Genomic DNA, 25,274 nt, shown 5'->3' on the forward strand with positions numbered 1-25,274 from the left:
CTAGGCATCTTTTGTTTGCTAGTGCTCAGTGATGTCTATAGGGTTATGTCTGCGAGTTAGAATGAGTAAGCAACTGTGTCACTCTTCCCTTCTTACTCTGACATCATTTATCATACGCATTTAAAGGGGCTGAGGTGAAAGCAAAATTAGAGGAGAGAGAAACAGAAAAAGAGCTTTGAGGAAGAAACATGTTTAAATCCAAGAGGTCAGGGAGTATCACAAAATGTATAAAAGACCACAGATCCAGCAGTCATATTTGAGCAGCTTTCATAAGTGACAATGTATTTTAATAATAAAAGGTCTAAAAAGTCTCTCCCTTCTGATACTTGATGTTGTCTCTTAGTTAGCTGCCTTGTAGCAGATAGTCCTGTAGTCTCCAAAATAGCATGGGTAGTCATGATTCATGTAGGTCTATAAGGTTTTACAGCGTCTATCTATCATTATAGATCTTTCAGATGATTTACATTTTACCCGCTGCATAGTCTAAATTTTCAGTTTCATGGAGAGTCTATGTCTTTATTTCTGTGGACAGTCACACTATTGTAATGAACTGTATTTTAGTGTCTACAGTGTCTTAGTCTGGCATCATTCTTGGAAGATCCACTAGGGGGTGCAAGAGTGGAGAAAAAGACATGTGCTGCAGGAGATACTCCCTTTAACGAATTCCTACAGTAATCAAGTGATTTTAACCCACTGTGACAGAGATGAACAGTTGATGACTGTTTTTATTAAGAACCTTTAACATAGTGTCATTTATATGGAGTGTGAAGTATGAACTGTGTGGGACCCTGTCACCACATTGATGCAAAAATGTCATCACAGCTGTAGATTCTGGTGATGGTGATTCATACTGTAACTAGAATTAAGTTAATAGAAGGATACAATTTTTAGAATAATAGAATTGTTCTACTCAAAACTGAAGGACAGTGGTTATATTTGAAGCACTGTTGGAACAAGAACTGACCAAAAGAAACAATAAAGTGTTTGGGATGATGTATAGATGTGCCATAACCTTTGCTAGAGGATTTGTGTTACTGTGTTTACCTGGACAGTATTTGTCTGTAAAAGTCACTGGGTCAGATAATTGAGTAAAAAGAGACAGATGGTGGCAGCATTTACTGCTGATTACATCGAGGTCATAAACTGCATTTCAGTAGCTGGGGGTGTCAAGCCTATTAAACTGCCGGAGCCTGAATCTTAGAGGGATGCAGCTGGACTATCAGGAGATTGGAGGGGTTTAAACAGTTGGCCAACACTATGGGCTAAAACACCCAGGATACAGGCGCACAATGGGTGTCTTAACAGCTAGTTAACGGTTCACGTCTGTAACAGTGCGGGTGGTGTTTGTAACAAACTTCTACATCAGTACACATTGACATGGTCCTGAGAAATCACAGTGATGTTTTATATCTAACAGTATCCTTGATCTTCACATCACTAGAGCTGGAACACTGTCGCTGGGGACATAGCTGCTGTCATTTATGCAGAGTAAATTATTCCACACCAAAGGCCTTCAGGCTACAGCAAAGTTGCACAGAATGGCTCTATTTTCACAATGCAGGAAATAAAAGTAGTATATGCTGATGTAGGGTTGTGCATAGTGTCTTGTAACAACATGAGGACAAGAGAAACAATGCTCCTCTGCAAACCTGCTGGACAGTGCAAAATGTATCATTCTAACAAATGCTGAATCATCTAAGATTTATAACTTTATGGTAAGTCAAGAAGAGGAACATGGCAATATCCACATAGTCAAACTTCCTGGAAAAATGGTAAATGGTCTTATACAATGATTTTCCATGCAACAAAGCACGTTCAAAGTGCTTTACACTATTTCCCATTATCACACACATACACACTGTGTTTTCATTCCTTGTGGCGATTTTACATTGACTTCCATTCATGTCCTGTAGACTTATCCTAACCTTAACCATAACCACTACTTGCCTAACCCTGACCTTAACACCTAACCTTACCCTAACCTTAAACCATGTTGCCACCCTAAAATTCAGTGATTTCCTTGTAGGGGACCACAGGCTGGTCCCAACAAGGATGGCCGAGTCCCCACAATGTGAGCGTGTTAACATGTTTCAATCCCCATAATGTAAGTAATACACAGGCACACTGATGGCACAGCCACCAGGAGCAATACTGAAGAAACTGGGGTTCAAATCACAAACACTCTGGTTAGGATGCAACCCGCTCTACATCCCGAGCCACAACAATCCAAAAGAATATTTTCAAAATAAAACAAAGCATTTGAATCCACTGAAAATGTTCAGTAAAATTTTTAATTTTGTAGTTGATTCATATCTAGTTACTGGTTTACTTACTGTAGGTATACTGTGATATTTACTGAACTCATAGTAGAAAACTATAAATACAGATTAACTGAAGCATTAGCACTAATTGAATATATTGAGGTTTACTGCACGGCAATAACAGCTGATGTTAAATTTATATATGTGACTGACACAGTTCCATTCTACTTTGTATTCTGTTGCAGGGCCTGCTCATCATGCATTTACATTAGTCTGGTTTAATGGCTTCCCTAAGAATCACTGAGTATTTATTGATCATACTGATGCATTTTTCTACCAGCTCTGCAAGTCAGGCAGTCAATATCCCGGCCACTGGTCAATTTTCGCATTGTAGAGTAGTGATATCAACCAGTGTTTTTGTTATAATGATTGACAGCATATTTACTAATAGGTGTTTAGAGCAGAATGTGAGCGAATGATGTACAGCCTTGTGGCGGAGGTCAAAAAAGTCAGGCCTCCAGACTATAGTTTTATATTACGGTGTTATCAAACCAGGCAGGATTTGATCAAATGTAGACACTTTTTCAGCTTACACTTCTGCTTGGGTGGGTTTTCTTTTTGCTGGGTTGTTGTCAAATGTTAACATGAAAAGACCAACCTCCTCACAGCTGAAGTGTGACTGCTCTGCTTGACAGGCCTGTATTGAGGAGATGGATCCCCCTTGTTTTCAATTAGGACTGAACCCTGAGAGCCTGTGAGTGTTCCTCCAATTCAATTGCATCAAAGTCTTTGCTCATTTTTTCACTGAATTCTGACTCAACTCTGTTGACACCAATCATGTATCTCTGCTCCTCAGGCCAGTGGATGAAGGGGAGAACATGGCCTCCATCAGCATAATGAAGTACCACGGCTGCTCTAGATGCTGATAACCCCGAAATGAGAAGTGTTCACAGTTTCCTGTGTCTGACCTGCCCCTGCAGGTTTAATGCTCTCCCCCATGATCACAACCTTTCCATTCAAATCTCTCTTAGAAAGGTGCATTGGACACTAATGGAGACTGACTCTGCCCATTTTCTTTTTCTTCTTTCCTACAGCTACCGTACCATGCCTGTGTGCCAGTGGAGGGTGGAGAGGAGTGCTGTTCTCAAAGTCACCCCCTATTCATGATCCTCTGGCTCATCTGTGGATCAATTGCTGTGGCCATAGCTCTTCTTCTCTTCTCCCTTTCTCTTTCCCCAGATGCAGATTGGCCTCACATTAATACTGATTAGATTGTATGAAGGGAAGTGAGCAAACATCCAGGGGAGGCACTCCTGGTGAATAAATGTTTGTTCTTCTTGTTTGAATTGTAAGAAGTGCTTTCTCCTGATCTCATACAGTACATTTACAGTACTGTTACCCTATGTTTGCATCCATGCTTTTTCTCACACACTGTAAATATTATAATGCACAACAGGACAGATAATTGCATCAAAATAAAATGAAATTCAAACTTATTGAATATTATATTTAGATATATGTACTTGAACATGTGTACATTATTTGCTTTTCATCATCAAGATACACATCCCCTGTATGTTCCATGTTCTAGGGTTGGAGAGAAAGCCAGCGTGATATATACACACTAGCGGGGCTACTGTATGTGAGCAGAGCAGGGATTGGTCCAGAGTGCTGCCAGTCAAGCAGCAACTACTCTCCAACTTCCTTTGTCCTCCTTTCCTGATGCAGCCTGGAAGGAGGGAGGGGAATGGATCTTTTCCTCGTGAGTCGCCAGAGCTCCTTCAGCCTGTTTCTTACCACCTGTCCTTGTCTTACTGTGCATAGACGAGACTGAGGCTGCTGCTCACTCCTCCTCTTTCGGTTTGTGTTTGTATGAGCAGCTGCATTTTTTTTTTTACATTTTTCACTCTGTGTGGCTGTTTCTTTCTACCTTTGGTGCTTCAGTGGAGTGGTGAAGAGAGGAGTGTTTGTCGTCAGCCGGTGGAGTTCTGATGGGAGGCAGTGCTAGCTCTGGTTGGGACTGGGGATGCTGAACGGGGGGAGGGAGGGCCTATTTGAGCTGGGACAGCAGCTCCAGCAGCAGGGGGAGTATCGGGCCGCCCTCCACTGCTTCCTCAGCTGCCTGTTGGGACTGACCCATGTGCAGAGCTTCACCTCACTGCCCAACTGCCTACACCAGGTGAGCCAGATGAGGATGGGACACACACACACACACACACACACACACATATACACACGCCAAACAATGCACAAACTGTGTTGGTATGTACGGATACATACCAACATGTATGTACCTGTACATATTCATTATATGCATCCACAAAATCTGCTGTATTATATATTTGCACAACTGTATAGACACATTTGCATCACTCTCCTTTAAAGTATCATAAATTGTCACACACCACAGCACACAGGGCACATTCAACCTTGATATCTCTAACCCCAATGTCAAACCTAACAACGTGTGCGCCTGTGTTGACACTGATGTGTGCATGTTGTTAAGTGAGGTACTGGATGTAGACGGCTCACACTGTTAAAAATACTGTTGTATCCAGTTAATGTTTGTCCCATTGTTTGTGAGCTATGTTTTGTTATTTTGAGGTCACATGAATGTGTGTTTTGGCACAGTGTAATCAGGCCATAGTCTCAGCAGATTACATACTGGGATGCTTTCCAAGGCCCTCCTCCTACAGAAGCAGGGCTACAATTTAGATTTATTTTGAAAGCACTTGAGGGAATGTCCCTGATGCGAAAACAGTGCCTTTACTTCAGAACTTTGGAATGTGATGTTGACCAGACCAGTGGTGCCACAAGGAGAGCAGAATTACTGGTTTTTTAACAGCCCATGACATCATGCACACGAACACAAATGCGAATGATATTGGAAATGAGTTCTTTAATATAATATTGTTTTTCTTTACAGATTGGAGAACTCTTCATCACTGAAAAGAATTGTATCCTTTTCAAACTAAATACGGGAAAAATTCTCCCATCTAACATCTGACACTTTCTCTTTCACTGCTACTGTAACTATTATGCTAGTTTTCTATTTCTGTGAGGTGAGCATGTTAGGGATTGTCAGTGGAGGAAGGAATGGCAAACTGCAGCACAGTAGAGGATACAGAGCCTTAAATTCAAGAGGGATGAGTGGATGTCTTTGGGCCAGTTTATAATAACACACTTGTGCCAGAATTCCACCATTTTATGTGTCGCTCAGGCTGTGTGTCTGTCTCTTAAGAGGATTTGTAGGCTCTTATCTTTACACAACAGAGTGGCAGAGCACTAATTAACCTGTATCTGCACTGACTAGCTTGTGCATTACCACTTCACTGCTTCCATAAACTACAGCAGTATAGGACATGGAGATAATGGAGAGGTATTGTGTTTCAGGATATATTACCTCCATGGCTCCTCTCCCTGTTATTGAGACACTTCAACACTTAACTTGCTAGCTCAGGTTATCCACCTCAGCAAGGCTCTACCCCCTCACTGTCCATTTTCCAAAATAGGTTGATTTGCTGAGCTGAGCTTCATCAATAGTCATCAGACTTGGCCCCTGTCAGTACGAACAGGGTAGCTACTTAAGAGGGTCATCTACCATGACAGGGTTAAACTTTGACATACAGTACAACATACACTCACCGGTCAATTTATTAGGTACACCTGTACAGTTATATGCAATTCAATGCAACACTTCTGCCTTAACATCTGAGTTTATGAAGCTCAAAATGCTTCAGGTTTTGAAATTGTCATAAATATTTAAATTCAATTATATGTTTATTATTGAGGTCATAGTTAAAGGTGGTGTAGTACTGGAATACATTATATTCAGAGGTGTCTCTATATTTTTGTTCTCCCCGGCTACATACATAACAGGGTCAGAATATTAGAAACACCTCTGAATATAATGTAGTACAACACCACCTTTAACTATGATGGCAATAATCAACATATAATTGAATTTATATATTTTGAGCTTCATAAACACAGAAGTGTTGCATTGAATTTCATACAACTGTATGTGTAAGGTCATGTCAAACTGTGCCATTTTATATATGGTTACCATGTTATATTACTCTTTTATTGTGGCTTAAAAATTGAATGAATGTTGCATTCAAAGATGTTGTGGTCTTTGTGATGGTCCTCAAGGGTTGGAGATGAAGGGGCATTGTGCCCAAATTGGCAGCAGGATATGGAAACTTTGCGTTTTCTCAGACAAGAGATGTGGAGCTGCTTCCTCACATGTTGTCTCCGGGTCTAACCACATCCACTATTAGTAAACAAAGCTGAATTTCCATATGCAGACTTTGTTGAGGGGCAGCCCTCTCACCCGATGTCAGCTGGGATTGGCTCCAGCACCCCACCCGTGGCCGTGTTCAGGAATAAGTGGTGTAGATAATGGATGGAAACTATGTTGAGTTCGTTTTGGTGTCCTGACTTTATACCAGACAAATATATTGTATTACAGTAAGTGCAGCTGATAGTAATGTTGGCTGCTTAAGGCAGGTTGTATTGTTATCACAGCTGACAGTATGCACAGGTGACCTTGGTCCAACATGTTTGTTGAAAAGACCCCAACAAACTGACTTTAATCTCAAATAAAAGGGATGTCATAATAACATTGTGGCTATGTAGTACAAAAAGTAGTAACAGATAGACACAATTAGCTTGACTACATTATCTTATCAACCACATTTAGTCATATTTGTTATGATAATTCTCCAGGAAATCCCTGATTCATGCTGGCTGGAGTTGTTTCAGTGCACCACAGATGGAGTTATGTGGCACGTGTGATCAGATATGCCTTTGAAGGTGCCGGTGTTAGTCCAGGTTAATGTGTTTTGGAGTGCAGGCATGTGTGCGTGCATGTGTGTTTGTACTGTATATGTAGATAAGTAGAGCGGAGCCCAGTGCCTGAAGTGTGAGAAGTTCCTGTTGTGGCATAGCTGTGGTCCAGCCAGGCTAAAAATAGCAGGCAGCAGTCATGCTATGACCTTTGATGAAGGCCTAATCCTGCTTCCCAGATGATTCACCACATACTCACCATATATCCTGGTGCCATTTGAATCCCGGGAGCTGGGACGGGCATCATGTATTTCCATGTCATCTCTTACTGTATTGTACATTAAATTATTCAAATATACATCCTCTAATAGCTCTTCGTTAACCATTCCTCACCACCCATCTTCTTGTGTGTATCTTTTGCTCAGAAGCAAATGTTTTTGATGGTTGTTTTATCTCTTATTTTTCTGTATGATGACTGTCTTACTGGAAGACATGTTCTTGTTCTTTCAGTAGTATGCAGTGCTGACATTATTCTCCTGGTGACAAGATGAAGAAAATGAACTTTTATGACTTTCAGTTCCAGGTTGAACTGTTTTTTATAAATATTTTCATCCTCAATATAACAATTGTATTGTAGATATTTAGTTTTCTATGAGATATGTAATGGTAATGAAATACAGTACTTAGAATGTAATGTAGTATTTTTTACACATGAGAGATCTGGTGTTAAGTAGGACATTTAGACAGGGCTGTTCATTTTAAGCCTTCTCCATCCAGTCGGCCTTTTAAGTCACCTGACATGCATCAGTAGGATCACAGAATGCTTTTGACAAAGTGAGCGTGCTCTATTTTTAGGAAGCTTTAAATAGATAGTCTTTTCATGGAAACAAAAACGAGTAGCCAGTTCAATCGCAAGGCATCTGTATAAAACAAACACTAAAGCCAGACATTAAAAAAGGAATGTGATATGAGATATGCAGCTTAATCAGCTACAACTAAACTGTGAGATTCAGCAAACTTTTGTATCACATTTTGAAACAAAAACCACACAAAACCAGCAAATAGCAGCTCAAAAATGATGACACAGTCACCAGTAGTGATTCTGTATAGTAAATAAAACCCCTGATCTCAGGATCAACAATGTGCTGTGGATTACTACACATTCTGTTTCCTCATACGGGGTCATTCTCAGGAGGGTGACAAAAACAAAAACTGTGCTGAGCTGTGCTATGAGGCTGTTTTTAATTTCAACAGCTGACTAATCCTCTTGACAACTGAGACTGATCCTTCACCCATATAAACAGATGGCAAGGCCCTCCAGTTCATCCAGGCTGAAAAGATGTTTTACGAGGTGGCACTGATCGAACTCACGGCTCTTCAGGGGAGCACAGGCAAGAATATTTGACATTATGCTATGGATGAAAACCTCTAGGAATATAAGTGCGTATCTTTTGCATGTATAGTATGTATATCATGTCGTCTGTTGTGCTTTGACTTTGAATGTTTTATTTGTTTATTTATTTATTAGATGCTTTCCTCAGAGGTTTCCTGGAAAGATGTCATTTGGACCTACTTATAGCTGATTTAGAGACCTGTCCATTTTTGACACTTTCAATTGACTGATGTCAGTTAAATGATAACCTCAATTAACCTAGAATGTTTTTGTCAGTGCACTGCAGTTGGCTGAACAACTATGAAACTTGCCAGTCAAAAGGCAAGTATATAATTCACCATATATAAAGAAGCAAATTCTCAAAAATAAATAGATTTCTTTTGAAGGGAACTCATTTGGAAACCAACAACAGTTTGACTTCACCTAAACTAAGTTAGCATTCAGAACGTTGTCTCTCTTTGCCTATAATTGGTACCAAGTTACACAGCTCTTTCTTTGGGAACCTTTGAGATATTAGTAGGAAATTGTTAGAACATTTCCATCTTGACATTTGACACAAACAGCACCAGATATACTGATGCTGTTCAATGGCTGTTAGATTGTTTGCAGTAAGCAACTGTCTAAAGTTCATTTTCTACCGCTTAGTCCCTGAACGGGGTCACGGGGGGGCTGGAGCCAATCCCAGCCGGCACTCGGGCGAAGGCGGGGTACACCCTGGACAGGTCGCAAATCCATCGCAGGGCTAACACAGAGACGAACAACCACACACATGCACACGCACTCCTATGGGCAATTTAGAGACACCAATCAACCTAAGCTGCATGTCTTTGGACTGTGGGAGGAAGCCGGAGTACCCGGAGAGAACCCATGCAAGCACAGGGAGAACATGCAAACTCCACACAGAAAGGTCCCGATTTTTTTTTTTTTTTACCCCATAAGCCAATATGTGATCCCATTTTACTCAACTCCATCCTTGTTTACAGTATACCTGGTGGAGTTATAGGCGAGCTTTCACAGCTCATTCATCAACCACTGCTGCCCCTGTTCCAGACATCTGCCTCTTCCTCGCTGTCTGCTGCTGAGGCAGCAGTGCAGTGTAGCATGCAGGCACAGTGGAGGAGACCAGGGACAGACTTAGTAGAAGACGAATGGCCATACTTTGCAATATCTCATTAGCAGCTGTGTGCTGTTGTTGAATACTGAGACCCCTGATTCAGCACTTACGCAGACCGAATGCTGGACTTCTCCAGAGACAGAGATGCAGTGCATCTGCAGCTTCAAACTTTTCTTCCTCTCCCAGTGTCTTTTTTTTTTTTTTTTTTTTTACATGTACCTTTCTTTGAATTTCTCTCATAATTTTTTATCTAAACAAAAATCTGTTTGCACTTGCATATGACCTGTGTTACATGCCAAAGTCATGTAACACACTGTTGTAGGTGTGTGGCATGTGGTGTGTAGTGTATATTTGTGGTTTGTCACTGTGTGCATACAAGTGTCTCAGTGCTCCAGTGGGTGTGGTGAATGTGTTGTTTGACTTTTTTATCCACTCTCCCCTGCCCTTATCTCTGCTCTCTTTCCTCCACCTCACAGCTGACTCATTTCAGGCTTAAAGTTCACAGTAGTGCCAGACTGGCTGGGCTTTTTGCTTTATTATTATTACATATTATTGATTTATTCTAAAGTCTTTGCAGTGGTAAAGAATAAAGGATATCAAGGAGAGAGGGCCAGATAGGGAGAGTGAGCAGTTTTATTTTTTTTAGCGGGCCGTCTATGATTCCATGCCCTGTGTTTGTGTAGCAGGGCCTCAGGAGGAGGCTACACTGGGATCTGCGGGATGGACAACCCCAGAGGAGCTTTCAGAGCAAGCGTGCAAGGCTCAGCACCTGGAACGGCTGGCTCAGCTCTGCATCATGAGCAAACAGTAGGTAAAACCGTGTCCTGCTGTTGTTCTGTTGCGTAATTAACGGGCTGTTATGTGCTCTATGAGTGGAGGGGCTCAGAGGTCTCATCATGACAGAATTTATAGTTAACTATATTGTATCGCTTGCATTCAACCCTTCATTATTTCATGGAGCAGTAGTGAAAATGTTGCTGATTCAGGTGTAACAAAACAAACAACATATTTGCTTGTTATCAGTTTTACAACACAGGCAGAAGCTCAGGTCCTAATGGATAGATAAGTAGCTCCTTTGTTGACAAAGTAAAATCCTTACCTTAGCTTTTATACTCAAACTGAAATAATCTAGAGATAAATATTTCAGTGAAATGAATGATTCGACTTGTACGGTATTGTGTGACACAATTTTAAAATCAGCCTTTAAGCAGTTGATCAAATTTATCCTTGAATCTTTAATCTTTAAAATGGTCTTTTTTATTCAGGATTAGAAAGGTACAACTCCCAGATATAAATTCCATTTAAGCTGTACAACCTGACCTCATCTTTACTTTAGTTCAAATTTGGGTTTTGCATTATGTTTAAATGAGTTGGAACAACAGTCAGTAGTGCTGTAACGCTTTCACCCTGTATGGAAAAAAGGGAAACTTTTTGGTTATAGGCAACAAAAAAAATAAGGATATCCACTTGCAAAGCCACATGTTTGCCTTTCTGGAATGGAAAGTTTTAGAACGAGATCAACTCCAACTCCAAGTCTTCTCACCCAGAATTGAATTTCTCTGTAGATGTGAAGAAAAGAGACACCACACTCTGCGTGATTGTTTCAGGAGGAACACCTTAACTGGATCTGGTGTCTCCTGTTGCAAGGGTATTTTGTTAGGCCACCTATTTACTGTGTCTCTGTTGTCATTGTTGGGATTAGGCCATTTAACCCGATTGCCGGAGAGGGTGACAGAGGGTGGAAGGACTTCTTGGAGGAGAGCTGTTCACTGTGCTTCTGTAACACAAGTTGTTAAACTTAAATGAGATGATACTGATTGTGCACAACTGTATCCAGAGGCTTGGGTTTCTGGCTAAATAGGGCCAACCAGCAATGTGATTCTGCTTTTTGATCTTTTCCTTTAGACTTCAGAAGCATGCTCTTTTTAGACTGTAAAAGCTCTAAAGAATGTTGAACATAAAAACACAAACTGGCTTTAGTTTTTCTAAGTAGTTAAATAGTCTTAAAGCCCCAAAGCTATAACAGCTTCCATTATAATCCCCAGATTTTATTCTCCTCTAGGCCGGAAGTTGTAATACATCCTGAATCTTTCAGCAATGTCATAGGAAGTTCCCTTTGCCAGTGAAGGGCTTTTCTATCTTTGCCTATCAGATGTCCACTGAGAAGGACCTTCTAAAGCAGTGCAAACTGACACCTGGGCATTACTAATTGAAAGGAAGCATGGCTTTGGAACAGTGAAGCTGACATCTGTCACACAAAAGAGAGCTTGCTCTACATCTATAGGCACACATGAGGGTGTGAGGATGATAAATGTCCTTGGCTGGCTTTCCAGACCAGATATGAGTGAAGCATATGGCACGTCCTCAATGTTCCACATCATGTTAGCACTAAGCAGAAGAGTGGTGGAAAGGCACTAGCCAGTAAACCAACCTGTAAGCACCATGCCTGCTGTAATTCACCCAGCAGAACAGACAGGAATGGTCAGTGCTGGCAGGAATGTAAGTTTTCCATTTCCTCCACAAGGCACCTGAGCACCCACGGCCCTGTTACCAGTGCTGAATCACAGCACACGCATGTTTGGATTTGTCCTGCTGCTGTGCCAAGTACTGAAACTGATACACTCACCTGACAGTGCAATGCAAGCCACGACATTTGATTAGTCAGACATCATTATCATCTTTGGAAATGTATTTGTGTTTTCAAACAGAGAGCAAGAATGGGCAAGGCAGATATATTTTATCTGATAAATCAAACTCATTTATTTTTAAAAGACCATTTTTGTTTTCTGCAGCTATACAATATAACTGTGATGCCACAGGGGGAAAAATAGCAACGCATTTGATAAATGCTGCCATTTTTCTTTTCCTTCCCTTTCAGGCCGCACCTTGCTCTAGAATACAGTGGTAAGGTATGTACATTACATAATTCTCTTCATTTCCTTTGAGCAAATCAAACATTTTATGGCACTCTTGTGTAACCTTTATATTCTCACGTCTCTGCATCATTCAGGCTACAAAGATCCACCAGAGGGCCTTTGGTAATGACCACCCAATTACAGCCAGAAGCCTGGAGCTTATGGCCACTGTCTATGCTGAGATTGGCAAGACTGAATATTCAGGTAATGATTCACCTGGGATCAATGACCCAGCATGGTACAGCAAGCCATTCAGAAATACTGGTATGACATATGGGAAGACAACTCTATGCAGTTGAATTAGTGAGTGGAAAACAAACATGGGTGTTGGTTCAGAGACATCTCTCTCAGCAGTGTATAATTTAATACTGTTAACGCTGAGCCTGAAATATGATGGCGGTGACCTCACGGTCTCATGAGGCAGAACTGTGATGTTAATCTTAAGAACAAGAAAGCACACAGTACAATGTGGATGTGGATTCAAGCAGTAAAACCATGTCAGCCCATAAAAAAAATGTTAAATTAATAAACACTTGTAGTCATATTGGACACGAGGGGTTTTATGCAGAGAGTTTGACAGTTTGAGGGCACGGTTCTATTGCACAATATATGCGCTTCACTTGCATTAAGAGGAAAGAACGCTCACTGCCCAGCTCTAAAACTCTGCCTTTATTTGAAGACTGCTGTGGTATAAAAAGCAACGTGTAGAGACCAGTCTCATTGCTGAGTCAGCTGTCAGAGGCAGTGACACTGAACACAACAGGAGTGTAAGATGAACACCATTCTTTGTTGTTCACCTCAGATGGTCGTAAACAGGATTGGTAAAATGGTTAAGGGTCGGTGAGGGGTTGTAGTTGTTGATCAGAACACACAGTATCACAGTAGCAGTTTTACTGTGCACAGTGGAAATCTCTTTGACCCACAGATTCTTCAGCAGAGGGTTGTTTATAACTTGTCCCCAAGATACCCTTCACTGTAAACTGGGTTTGTCGCCTTCCCTCTGCTCAAAACTGTTTTCAAGTTGAATTAGTGTACATCAACAGTAGTTAAAGTGTCATGTGCTATGTAGTGGTATGTGGGAATAGTTAGTCATTTCTTAATTAATCACTTATAGTTCAAGGAATTACAGCTTTTCTTGGCCTTAGCTGGTCCAGCATATTTCTGTCTTATAAAAGTGAAAAAACATTTAAAGAATGTTTCTACTTAGCTTATCAACCTTATTAACATAAGGAACATGTTTATTTTATGTAAACACATGCATATATAGAAAGAGAGTGAGAGTGGGAGAGTGTTATTAATAAAAACAAAAATTATATAAAATTAAAAATGCAGAGTTTGTTTAAGTCCTGGGGGGTGAGCGAGACGTTTTTGACTTTGTATCACTGTAATATGATTACCTGGTACTGACAGAGTTAATACCGGCACTTCTCTCTGACTGATTTGCATATTTACCTTTGTTTGTTTGACTTCACCTCAGTGTCTGTCTTGAGAGCAGGCTGCACATTCTGGTGTGAAGTCGCACTAGTCATACGGTATGGCTATGGTTTTCTTACTAGACTCTCTGGGTCAGTGCGTCTCTGCACTGTCCAAACACATCGCCGCTGCGGAGTCTATCAGAGATACTGTTAACTGTCTTCACCATTCCCACTGGGAGAAACACTCAGATGTCCGCCACAGAAAGGACACCTACCACCAACTGGAGTTCGCACCAAAGCCTAAGGTAAAGAGAGCAGCCCCTGCGGGCATTCTCAACACTGTTACTTTGGATATAAGTGGCTATTTGTAAAAGATCCGTATCTTTGAAATTCCTTCAGTATACTCATCCTTAGCTGTATCTAATGTAGGTAACCAATGGCAAAGTTCCCACCTCGATTCTGAAGAGGCCAAGCCCCAACTACGGCTCAGACACAGACCCCAACCACAGAAGGAAAAGTGAGCGGAGGGTTCGATTCAGGGATCCAGAGACCACAGTTCATGGTGAGAGTAAATATTTTGCAGTAAGTTCAGCCTGCTCAGTCACTGTTGGTCAGATGGGTTTATATGGCCAAAGAGAACATGCTGCCCTCTGGTGCTTCAACATGTCCACCAAACTGAGTGAAATTACTTCTTGTCACCCATATTTTCTCGACCACTTCATGTCAGCTTTCAAACAGAATTAGAGGAACATACTGATACAGCATCTATATGAATTCAATTTCGATGGCGTGCAGAATTGTCCTATAGAAATATGTGATATTCCTGCTCGCAGCAGGCCCCTCAACCCATTGAGGTGCATGCCTTGCACTTAACAGTAAAGAGAAAAAGATGCATTAAAAACATCCCTAGACTGCATACTAAACTGTTGTCCTTTTAAAATAATGTAAATTTAAGAGCTGTCCAAACATGAGCAACTCTTCATAATTACTTCTGCATGCAAATAAGGCATCATGGATCATCCAGGGAAATAATAGAGGCTGTGAGGGCGCAGTAACTGGTCTGTAGCTGCTCTACTTCACAGACTTTGGCTCTTGTTGACTTATTGCCCTCTTTTCTGTCGGCTTCACAGACATTCCTTACTGTGACTGTTTAGGTGGTAAGTCTGTTTGGAAGTGTTCAGAATCACCATGTTAATCTGCATGAGAAAGTGACACCACTGCACTTTTTAATAGGAAGGAGCCCACTGGATATAATTGTATGTAAAAGAATCAAGGAATATAGTTTAAGTTAGTTAGATAAAACCTGTGGGTTAAGTTTCACCACTGATTTAACTCTGTTCACTGCCATGCAATATGGAGTTAATGCTTTTCCCTGCCACTCCCTTTATAACAATGTTTGAAAGAGAGAAAGCACAGAATGTGTGTGATAGGGCCTCTTGTCTTACTCTGTGTTTAAAGGAAGACATTTTGCATGTGCATGATTCAAATACTAATTTACAAATCAAAATTGTGAAAAACTGGCATTGTCTTTCAGCCTATGAGACGACACCATCCCGCCCCAACCTCGCTCTGTTCACTTGCCTCTTCCTGCTTATGTCATTCCTGGGCGTGGCAATGTACTGCATAGACCGCAGACGCCCACAGCGAGTGTGTGAAGAGCTGGAGGCCGCTTTGGCTGTCTACCTGCTGCATATGAAACAGCTGCTGTGGGGCTGCTGGATATGGCTGACTATGCAATGACTGACACCGACTCAGTGCAGACATGGATCCTCCTTTATGGTTTTTTTTTTTTTCAGGCCCCTCTATGTCCAATCTTTGAAGGTGTGCAGGCCTACAAACACCTCAGCCATTTGACAAGGCTCTGTACAGTGTCTGTGGTACTGAACCACTCTGACACCAAAAAAGGGAAAATGTGTAATCCCAGAGATATGTAGCTTACATGTCTTTATGTATATATGTACTGCAGTGACAGGCATGTCACTCATTATTTTAGCTACAAGGACATTTTGCATCTGCAGTGTTGATGTCACAAATAACACTCACATAATCACCACAAATATGATTTGTCAGTTCATGTCACAGTCTGGTGTGTGAGTGAATATGTCCATGGAATGCAAATATTTATTTTGCTACAGTACATGGTTTTAAATAACAGATATTACACACTGAATTTGTATATATGGTTCCATATACTAAGGACTATCACAATATTCAGCTTTGTATTTGCACATAAATGAATGTTAAGCAGTTTGGAAACAGCTTAGATTGGCACCGCACACATTCAAGAGGAGGAGGATGGAAGCACAAATGTGTAAACTTTGTGATTATGATTCATGAGGAAGAAAACAGGTCAAATGACTAACAGATGAAAAACACCTCATCCTTTACAGACTGGTCAGACAGTGGCTGACTATCAGTTAACTTTTAGTTCCACTGATGAGAGCATCTGCAGCACAATATTATCTATCATCAGAGAGTCTATACTCAAACTGAATGAATGCTAATGCTTTTGACAGTGTCACTCTTTATACATTATCTGCTTGACTCCCACAAAATAGCCTGTATCCTAAATATTTATTCTTCTATATTGTATATCTGCATCTACATAAATATCCAACTTTCAGTCATTTAAAAAAAAAATGTTTTTAACTTTTTGTGTCAAATTTCTATTTTAAAAGGGTAACATTCAGGTTTTAATTGTGATGTCAGATGCTCATCAGGCTTTGGACAAGTGTATCGATAGATGTGAGCTCAACACATATTTGCAACACATTAAAAGATAATAGTAATATAAGGATAAACTCCTTCCATGAAATTCATTACTGTTTTTGAGGCCAAACACAGAAATATAACAGATTCAGATACTGTATAGCCATGTACAGTACAGTATACATCCCTTTATCAGACGAAGAAAACATTTTAACAGCCAAACCACCACAAAAGTGGATTATAGGAATCAAAGGGCACAGTGATGCACATCCCACAAACCTCTCATCATGAGCAATAACACACATCACATACAGCAGCTTCTGCAAAACGTTCTTCTTTATATAACACATTTCTGGGAACTCAAAGGAATTTGGAGCTCTCACATTTGAATGTCAAAGCAATATAAGGCTTGTAAAGCCTGTACAGAAGAAAGAATTACTCTGGACTCTGTGCTGTCAAATGAAATTTTCATTAGCAATAAAACAATACCAAGTGAACTCATGTCCTGTATATGCACTCTTAGTTTAAAGAGCCCATGGCATGCTTTTCCCTGTTTTCTGAATTATCTACAATATTACAACAGTGAATTCTCATCTTAGACGTGATCTAAAGCTCAAAAAATGAGGTGAACCTATGTTCTAGTATTTCTGTGCAGAAGCAACTCAGTTTATACAAATTTCGCAAACTCTCGCTCACAAGACTTTTTTCTAACTAAAAGTATTACGTGATAATTTAAGGATTTCCTTGAATGGTCATAATCTCCAGACACTTGTGTGTTCATGTGGGCTTGCCTGACATCCACTAGAGCGATTGTAGAAGTGGTATTTTTCGTCTGCACCCAGTTTGGTGCATATTTTTAACTCCTCCTGACACACTGTGATCAGAGGATGTTGAGAAAAATACAGGGCCTGAGGTTACTGCATGTCTAGGAATGCTCCTGTACAGGGACTCGCTGTTTTACTTGACTGGGTCTAACCTACAAGCAGCTGGCCTGTGAGGACACTGGCGGTGGCTAGTGATCAGCTCATCAACACTGGATTCCTCCGGAGCACAGTACCTGTTTGTTTTGAGGCCAGTGTGTCCACTGCATGTGATGTGTTGGCAAGAAGATTCTAAGGACCCATGATGTTATTATCGGTGCTACACTGCCTGTATGTGGTCACCTGTAACGCAAGGGATTTGTGGGATTGGATTTACCAACCTTGGAGCTACATGAAAGGGAGGGACTTAATGGTAAGTTTAAAAAGAAACACTAGTTGGAGTTATGATGGGTGCAAAACTAATCTAGAGTTACCCAAGATTAAACATGAAATGGCTGGAAATGAACATGCCATGGGCTCTTTAAGAGCTACATTTCACAACTGTCCAAACAATTATGGTCACTTTGAAAGAAGTGCCTTTTTTGGAGGGCTTTCTTAGTTCCTACTGTTTTATGATTTCAATTAGTTTGAATAAAACTCTCATTGCCTATCAAAGTCAATCAGATGACTTGCTTTTTTCTGTAACCTCTGACAGTGAGTGAGTCATGTGAATGCAACAGGGAGAGAAATGCATGCAGGTACATTTGTGTGTCTATTCACAGTATACTGGTTTTATAGCATATAAAGAAGCCTGAGTTGCTATATGGCACAAAAGTTATAGGTTTTTTTTGTTTGTTTAGTTTTTTTCTCCTCGCACATTGCTAAAAGCATTTTTGGACTGGCTGCTTAATATATGAATGTTCTGAATTATAATAATTTTTATAAAACACAAACTGTTATTCACAGTATGAATACACAAAAAAACTCAATGTTTTTAAGTACTTTGCTGCAGCATGCAAAGAATTCTCAGGTGCAGTGTGCATCCTACCAGAAAAAAAGCCTATAGTAACACATTTATTGGGGTATAAAACAAAAGAACACCCCTTCTAAAAAAAACAAAAGACCATCTCATTAATTTGCCATGCACTAGTTCATCCATGCAAAAGCATCACAAAGACAACATTATCCTTTAACCTATCTGTCTAAGTCATTAATACTGCATTGCTAAATAGAAACTCATGAAGAAAACCAAAAAATTGGGTGTACAGTTGCATTAAGTAGTTTTAATACCATCAAAGCTTGGCTATAGGTGGGTGTCTCAAAGAAGAATGCACACAGTGGAAGGATAAACTCAATACTGCTAAACATTCCATATGGTTAAATTCAAAGTCAGGGGGAGAAAAAGCCAATTGGTTCTGATTGTCTACATAGGCAAACATTGGTGTTTCTCATGGCAGGCGAGAGGACTGGTTGAGGGTGAGTGAGCGTGTGTTTGTGCGTCTTCCAGTTTCTAAATCAGACCTGTCTTGAGGTCAGAGCTTCGGCGGGAGGAGCGACTGAGCAGCAGGTCCTTCTCGTGGATCAGGCTGTCCAGCAGGTCCTCTTGTCTGTAGTTGTGGTAGACCTTCAGGAAGGCCATCACTGCGATCCCAAGCCAGGTAAGCCAGGCAGCCCACAGGCCAAACTGAAACAGGGAAATCACTGTAAATATGGCTGAAATTCAGGATGTGATTAGAGTGTCTAGATCATACAAGCAAAAAAAAAAAAAAAAAAAAAAAAAACCTACCTGAGCTATAGCAAACTGGTCATAAAAGGCAGCGTTGTCTAGGCCAAGTTCTAGATCAATGTCCTGCATGTCCTCACAGCTAAAAGATGACATACACAAAAGAGACATTTGTGAGGAGCACTATACTGTATAATGAAAATCTTTAAAGTGCAGTTTCTGCGTTGCTCTCTCACCTGCTGGGCATGGTCCCACCTTCAGTGATGGCGTCACACCAGAGGTTGAAACCCACACTTACAATGGTGCTGGACAGGAACACTGTGAACACCACCAGGGAGCTGATCAGCAGGTTGAGGAAAGCATTGAAGATGGAGCTGCAGACAAAGGGGGAAATATAAGGTTGAAACACAGCACTATGACCCACCATGATTTAGCTTTTCTTTTTTTTTTTTGAGGTACACATTAAACTACTGATGCCGGCTGAAGTGAAAAATACAGTATGTGAAGTGTATTCCCTCCATCTTTGCCTTTGAGGACGACAATGACTGGTCGTTTAAATATGTTTTATTCTGATTAATTTGTGTTATCTCATAGCCTACCTAGTACAGTAAATACCGGCTATGATTCTGTCAGAATAGCGCGCAGACAAGGGCGTGGGAGACGGACAGAAAGACACATTTACACTGAGCTGATGGTACAGGATGTCCTATTGAGCTTTTCGTGGTGCTGGTATTGAACTGTGTCGAACGAGCACAAGCGAACGGTCACTCACTCGTCGTGTCCTTTGCACAGAAAGAACAGTAGCCTCCATGCCTGCACTGCGGACAGGATGAGGGACGCTATCCCGACAAAAGTGATGAAGCTGCAGGAAGACTCGGGTCCCCACTCCTCCACGATGAAGCGCTGCTTCGACACAGTGATGTTCTCATTTTGCCACATACCCCGCGTAAACAGCAGGCATTTCCCTCCGAAGTCCTCCGTGTTTTCAGACAGAGGCACCACGGCGATGAAACCGAATACGAAGGCTAAAAAATAAAGAATGCACTGGGCAAAAATTAAATTATCGAGGGCCATTTTTCTGTCTCCCTCTTCTGCGCTCTGCGTCCTGGAGAAGCTGCGGCTGCGCAGTGGAGGCAGTGATGAGCGGAGGCACAGCATCCGACAACGTGCTCTTCTGCAGATTCATGAGCAGCCTGAGGCCTGCGGGGCTCTACATCGTTTCTTCAGTCACTATGAAGATATTCTCCTTCACCAGAGTTCCTATTTGCAAAAGCTCAAGTAGGCTAGTGGAGAGTAAATTGTAACATTTAACCCCTTAACATACAGTTTTCCACCATCTTGTTTCACACAGTTTGACACCTGTAATTTATTCTATCACTGTATTTCAGCTATTTACTGAAGCTACATGATTATTAAAATATATATTTTAAATCAAACTTTTAACATCATGTTTTTTATGACTGCACTATTTATTCCATTAAATGGAAATACTGCAGATGTTTTGTGTAACTTTTATTTCATAAAAATTAAGCCTGGCATATTTGCTGTTTGTGATTGTTTGTGATTTCCAGTAGAATTTAAGTTCTATATATTCGAACAGGGTTTGACTGAATTTACATGGACTGATGTTTAAGAAGTTAATGAAACTGGAAGAACACAGTACTATTTGTAAATATGTTATTAAAAGAAAGTTTTTATATTGTAAATTGGAAACTGTAGGTGCAGCTCTTCTTAGCTTGTTGGGTTCAGTGCAGTCACATAATTGCACACACACATACTTTATACATGCACAACGCAGCACACTCTCACAAATTAGAGTAATGGTTTGCTTATACATAGTGACAGTCGTTAAGCAAGGACAGGTAGCTGTCACAGCCATCAGACATGCTTCACTGAGCCCATCTGGTGAGCCAGCCAAGGTGTCTTTCCTGGCCACTCAGCCCCACTGCTGCTCGCAGTGCCCTCCGGTGGGCAAGGCACCTGCTGCCAACACCAACCTACTGCATGGTCTATTTGTCCCACTTGAAGTATATTCATTGCTTTGATGTCCAACCTAAGGATTAAAAGATACTCTGTTAATGACTTTAAAAAAACTGGTTAGAAAATGCAAAAATCTTCAAATTTTGTATGGTCACTGAATACAAAGGAGAACCAGCAACATGAGCAGCTTCTTTAAAAGGCTCACATTGAGTCATTTTACTTCAGGAGATATTAATAATCCTGCTGTTTCTTAGTAAATATCCCACACAGACATCCCTGGGCTATTTGTATCCATCATAGGAAGTGCTGCATTTTGCACAGTTTTCCTGGCACATGATTTATGTTTCATTTTGCTGCACCACAGCACTCTGATTTTCATGATGCTATCAGCTCTCAGATTAGCTTGAGTTATTGTGTATGTGTGTGTGGTCTTGACCTGAAAATTGATCTCATTCCAGTGTTCTGAGCCAGCTTTGTTTTAGCATCATTAGGTATTACTTATGTGTTATGTTCCTTCAGGATGCCATGGCAGCTTTTTATTGTTGGATGTATGATAAATTGTCCATATAACTATTCCCTATAATAAATCACTATGCGGTTTTTGTTATGATAAATTATTGCTGGGGCATTGTATTGCTTCTGATATATTTTCTCATTTTCCTAAAAGAGAAATCAAACCACAGAACAGGAAAGATCTAGAAATGAGTAGGGAATCTAAACTATGCTGATGCTGATCCTGAGACATTATTTGGTTTCAAAGGCCACACATGCAAGGTTACAGGGACAAATAGGAGATTACATGCACATCCACACACAGCAAGAAGTCTGAACCTCACTTTTAAATAATACAGCGTGTGTAGGCTTGTGAACTGGCCACCCAAGGTAGACCCAGGGCCGAAGTGTGTCAAGCTGAAATATGTGTTAAGTTATTCAGCCTCAGAGCAAGCCACAGAGGGAGGGAGGAGAAGGATGCTAACCCAAATGCAGTCCCTGGCGTCTGTGCAAATGTGGACAGCGGAAAGCACTGGGAGGTCATTCATTTTTCATGAGCTGCAATGGCAGCAAAGCAAACACCCTTTTCCAAGAAGTCAATGAAGAATCTAAAGTGCAGAATCATTTTCAAGGACAGTCCATTTTAAATGTAACGCATTTATGCTACAAACTGAGCTTCTCCTAATGCTGACCAAATGATAAAAACATAGGACGTAACCCCCCCCCCCACCAAAGTTTAGTTTCACTGATGACTTAGTTGGCAAAATATTTAATAATTTAGGTTTCATCAATAATTCCTGAAAGATTTATTATTGAGTAGTCTTTCAAACACATGTGAAAAGAAGGGTGTGGCAGGACTGTATCACTGAATGGGAAAGGTTGCTGTCAGAGGAATCTGACCAGTTGCTTCACAAGAAAATGAGTTGAATCTTGTCAAGGTGAAAAGTCTTTCTGCTCATCAAACCTGTAAATTGATCACTTGGTTCGTTGTGAGATGATTTGGTCCCCATAGTATCGCTTTGTGTCAGTTAATTAAATCCAGATTGTGGATTAAAACTTGGCGTCTCGATAGAAAAATATATATCTCATTTAGTTCAGCTCTCCGTGATTTTGTGAAAAACAGTCTTCATGCTCTCTTCACTAGTCTTTCTTTCTCCCACGTCCCTGAGCTACTCCAACCTGTGGGCTTGTCTTTGTCTGCCTGCGACACAAAACAACAGCAAAAACAGACACAATTACGGCCTCATATCCTGGGTAGTGATGTGAAGGCCCCCATGAAATATCCTGTACTCATTAATCTTTCCCCAGGGGGTGTAGGAGACTGGGAACACTGGGCCAGCCACTGATTAAATGCTCCTAATAGAGGCCATTCATCTCCCCTTGAATCTTGAATGTTTCAACATGCAACATAACCCAACACTACTGCTCCCCACCTCTCTCTGTATGCAAATATTGGTATTTTTTAAACAGACACCAAATATCTCATTTTGTGGGGTATGATCTCTTAGTGAGCTTCTACGACGTGATCAATGACTTTGTTTTCACCACACTGTGAATATCTCATTTATAACTGTGCCATCATAAACAGTCATGCATGAGATCATATGGGATGACATCAAAGTTTATAGTTTGCACTAATAAGTATGTTTAATATCCTGGTTTTATTATAATTCTGGTACTAAATAGATGACTGTGTGACCAGCCTGAGGGTTTGCCTTTAACTCATTTTCACACATTGATATCTCTCTATCTGCCAATTAAATGAATCCTACGCAGTATCATTTCTGGTCTGGATGAACAACTAGATAACACTAACAGCACTTCTCACAAACCAAACCCCTGGAAATGCACACTCACACTGAGACTGCTAGGTGATGAATGTAATGCCATCACTACAAACATGCACTGTACAACCACAATGCATTAGCTTCAAAAAACACACTGTTTGCGCAGTATAGACTACTCAGATCCAACACATAATCATCATAAATTAACATGGCCTAATTAGGTTTAACCTGCCAAGCTCCATATGGTCCCCAATTCTGAACAAAATAATTAGTGGCTGCATCCCAATTAAGCAATTATCCAGTGAAACCTCAGTAAAACAATTAACATGTCATATCCTGGCAATGATATTACAATGCTTAGCAGTGTAATGTTCAGGACAACAAGAAGAACGCAATATAAATAGGTGACCACATCATTGTCAGATACTCAGTTTCTGACAAATAAATAATAGCTACATCGTGTGGTTTTTCATGACTCTGTACTTCAGGTTACAGTATCCTCTGAAATACTGTTTTCATATTTGGAACATGACATCATAGTAGATGGAGATCTTAAAAGCAATGATGTTTATGCTGGAGGACAGGAGCAAGAGGGATGAAGGGAAGTAAAGAGGGGACCTGCTGGGTTGTGATGATGCAAAGTCCTCAGAGACCAAATATGAGAACATTGATGTCAGAGATGCTGTCAAGCTTCTTAACTGGAACAATAGTGACCCCTACTGACTGCTCTGGCATGTATTACCTTACAGCATGACGAATACACCACAGCCTAAGTGTTCAGTACATATGATGAATGGGAAATACCTGTTTCTCATCTCTATTGGCTCCTATGTGCTTTGCAGTGAAGTCAATCAAGTTGACCAGACTGTAGGAATATGGAATATTAATAACAGAGGACCTCTTATTACCTGCGAATGAATAGAAGCAAAACCATAAATTAGAAAGTGTTAATATTGTCTGCATTGATTTAAACCAAAATGTCATGAGTTGTGATCCATAACTGGAAACACTGTGGGAAACAGCTTAATTGACACTGTTCTTTTAGTTTCTATGCAATACTGCTATATGTTATTAACCCTTTAACCCTTGTCCCAGTGGCAAGGTTGGGGCATCAGTGAGGGACAATCACATTTAGGTCCCTGAGGCCCAGTGGTGATCAGCATAATCAGGCAGATGGAGGGAGGTCTGCTTAGAGTGGTAAACAGTACAACCCCACCCCTCAATTAAAAGCATAGGGTTTAATAGATGACTCACTGCTGCAACAAGATTAAGGGAACTAATTACTGACATGTCCCTTTCTTCCCAGTCTCCCTCTCCTAGCAGCTAAGACAACCCGAAAGCGCTGGTGAAGGTCAGTCAGCAGGTTCTGAGTTGTTTCAAACAGGGCATAGAAGAGGTCTCAGGTGAAGCATCCAGTGGCTTCCTCTTGCTGATGCTCACATGCTTTCTGAGCACATACAGTGTAAAATGTTGAATGTGAAGAGCCTCATTTTGGCAAACAGATAACATGATAATCAAGCTAAAGAGATCATGCTTATACCAGATGAAGCTCCTCTTCGGGACAAGAGCCAGATGTGACTGCCTCTCTAAAACTAAAAATCAAAGGAGGGATGCTGTTTGGTCTTCTTGTGACAACACAGCACTCTACAGGTCAGCGACATTTCTCCAGACACTTATCTAGATTAGACCATTTTCTATGCAGATTAGAGTTTATTCTGTGACATGTAAACTATTTAGTTGACTACACTTTACCATTATTACCTAAATGTAGCCTCATACCAAAATCAGACGAGAGAAAATGGTGACTCTCCACCTGGGGCTGACAGAGGGAGGGCACTGATTGACTCACTTCATTACTGTAGACGTGAGGGGGACAATTCATCCTTAAACCAGAGAA

General features: G+C 40.8%; 2 protein-coding genes across 7 annotated transcripts in view; one reads left to right on the forward strand and one right to left on the reverse strand.

Moving 5' to 3' along the window:
- The window catches only part of cunh14orf180 (chromosome unknown C14orf180 homolog), a 137,202-nt gene extending 119,959 nt beyond the window's left edge, over positions 1-17,243 (forward strand). For 2 of the 6 annotated variants that reach the window (XM_020591183.1, XM_020591182.1), the window contains 14 exons: positions 2,957-3,015; positions 3,118-3,241; positions 3,356-3,410; positions 3,501-3,577; positions 3,853-4,440; positions 5,188-5,218; positions 8,354-8,440; positions 10,240-10,363; positions 12,435-12,465; positions 12,567-12,675; positions 14,028-14,191; positions 14,316-14,448; positions 15,017-15,043; positions 15,421-17,243. In XM_020591183.1, coding sequence (XP_020446839.1) covers positions 4,288-4,440; positions 5,188-5,218; positions 8,354-8,440; positions 10,240-10,363; positions 12,435-12,465; positions 12,567-12,675; positions 14,028-14,191; positions 14,316-14,448; positions 15,017-15,043; positions 15,421-15,626 — 1,065 coding nt within the window. In that variant the 5' untranslated portion in view covers positions 2,957-3,015; positions 3,118-3,241; positions 3,356-3,410; positions 3,501-3,577; positions 3,853-4,287 and the 3' untranslated portion in view covers positions 15,627-17,243. The remainder of the gene's footprint in view (positions 1-2,956; positions 3,016-3,117; positions 3,242-3,355; positions 3,411-3,500; positions 3,578-3,852; positions 4,441-5,187; positions 5,219-8,353; positions 8,441-10,239; positions 10,364-12,434; positions 12,466-12,566; positions 12,676-14,027; positions 14,192-14,315; positions 14,449-15,016; positions 15,044-15,420) is intronic. The other 4 variants (XM_020591184.1, XM_020591186.1, XM_020591187.1 and 1 more) reach the window with 4 other exon arrangements.
- A 621-nt stretch (positions 17,244-17,864) lies between these two features.
- On the reverse strand, positions 17,865-20,294 carry LOC109955155 (transmembrane protein 179). The gene is made up of 4 exons (XM_020591040.1): positions 19,891-20,294; positions 19,355-19,492; positions 19,182-19,260; positions 17,865-19,079 (listed from the first exon to the last, which is right to left on the reverse strand). Exons 1-4 carry the CDS (start codon positions 20,274-20,276, stop codon positions 18,906-18,908), a joined length of 777 nt encoding a protein of 258 aa, XP_020446696.1. The 5' UTR covers positions 20,277-20,294; the 3' UTR covers positions 17,865-18,905.
- Between the last annotated feature and the right edge of the window lie 4,980 nt (positions 20,295-25,274).

This window comes from Monopterus albus, unplaced genomic scaffold (genome assembly GCF_001952655.1).
Source record: "Monopterus albus unplaced genomic scaffold, M_albus_1.0 scaffold13.1, whole genome shotgun sequence".
NCBI classification, from domain to species: Eukaryota; Metazoa; Chordata; class Actinopteri; order Synbranchiformes; family Synbranchidae; genus Monopterus; species Monopterus albus.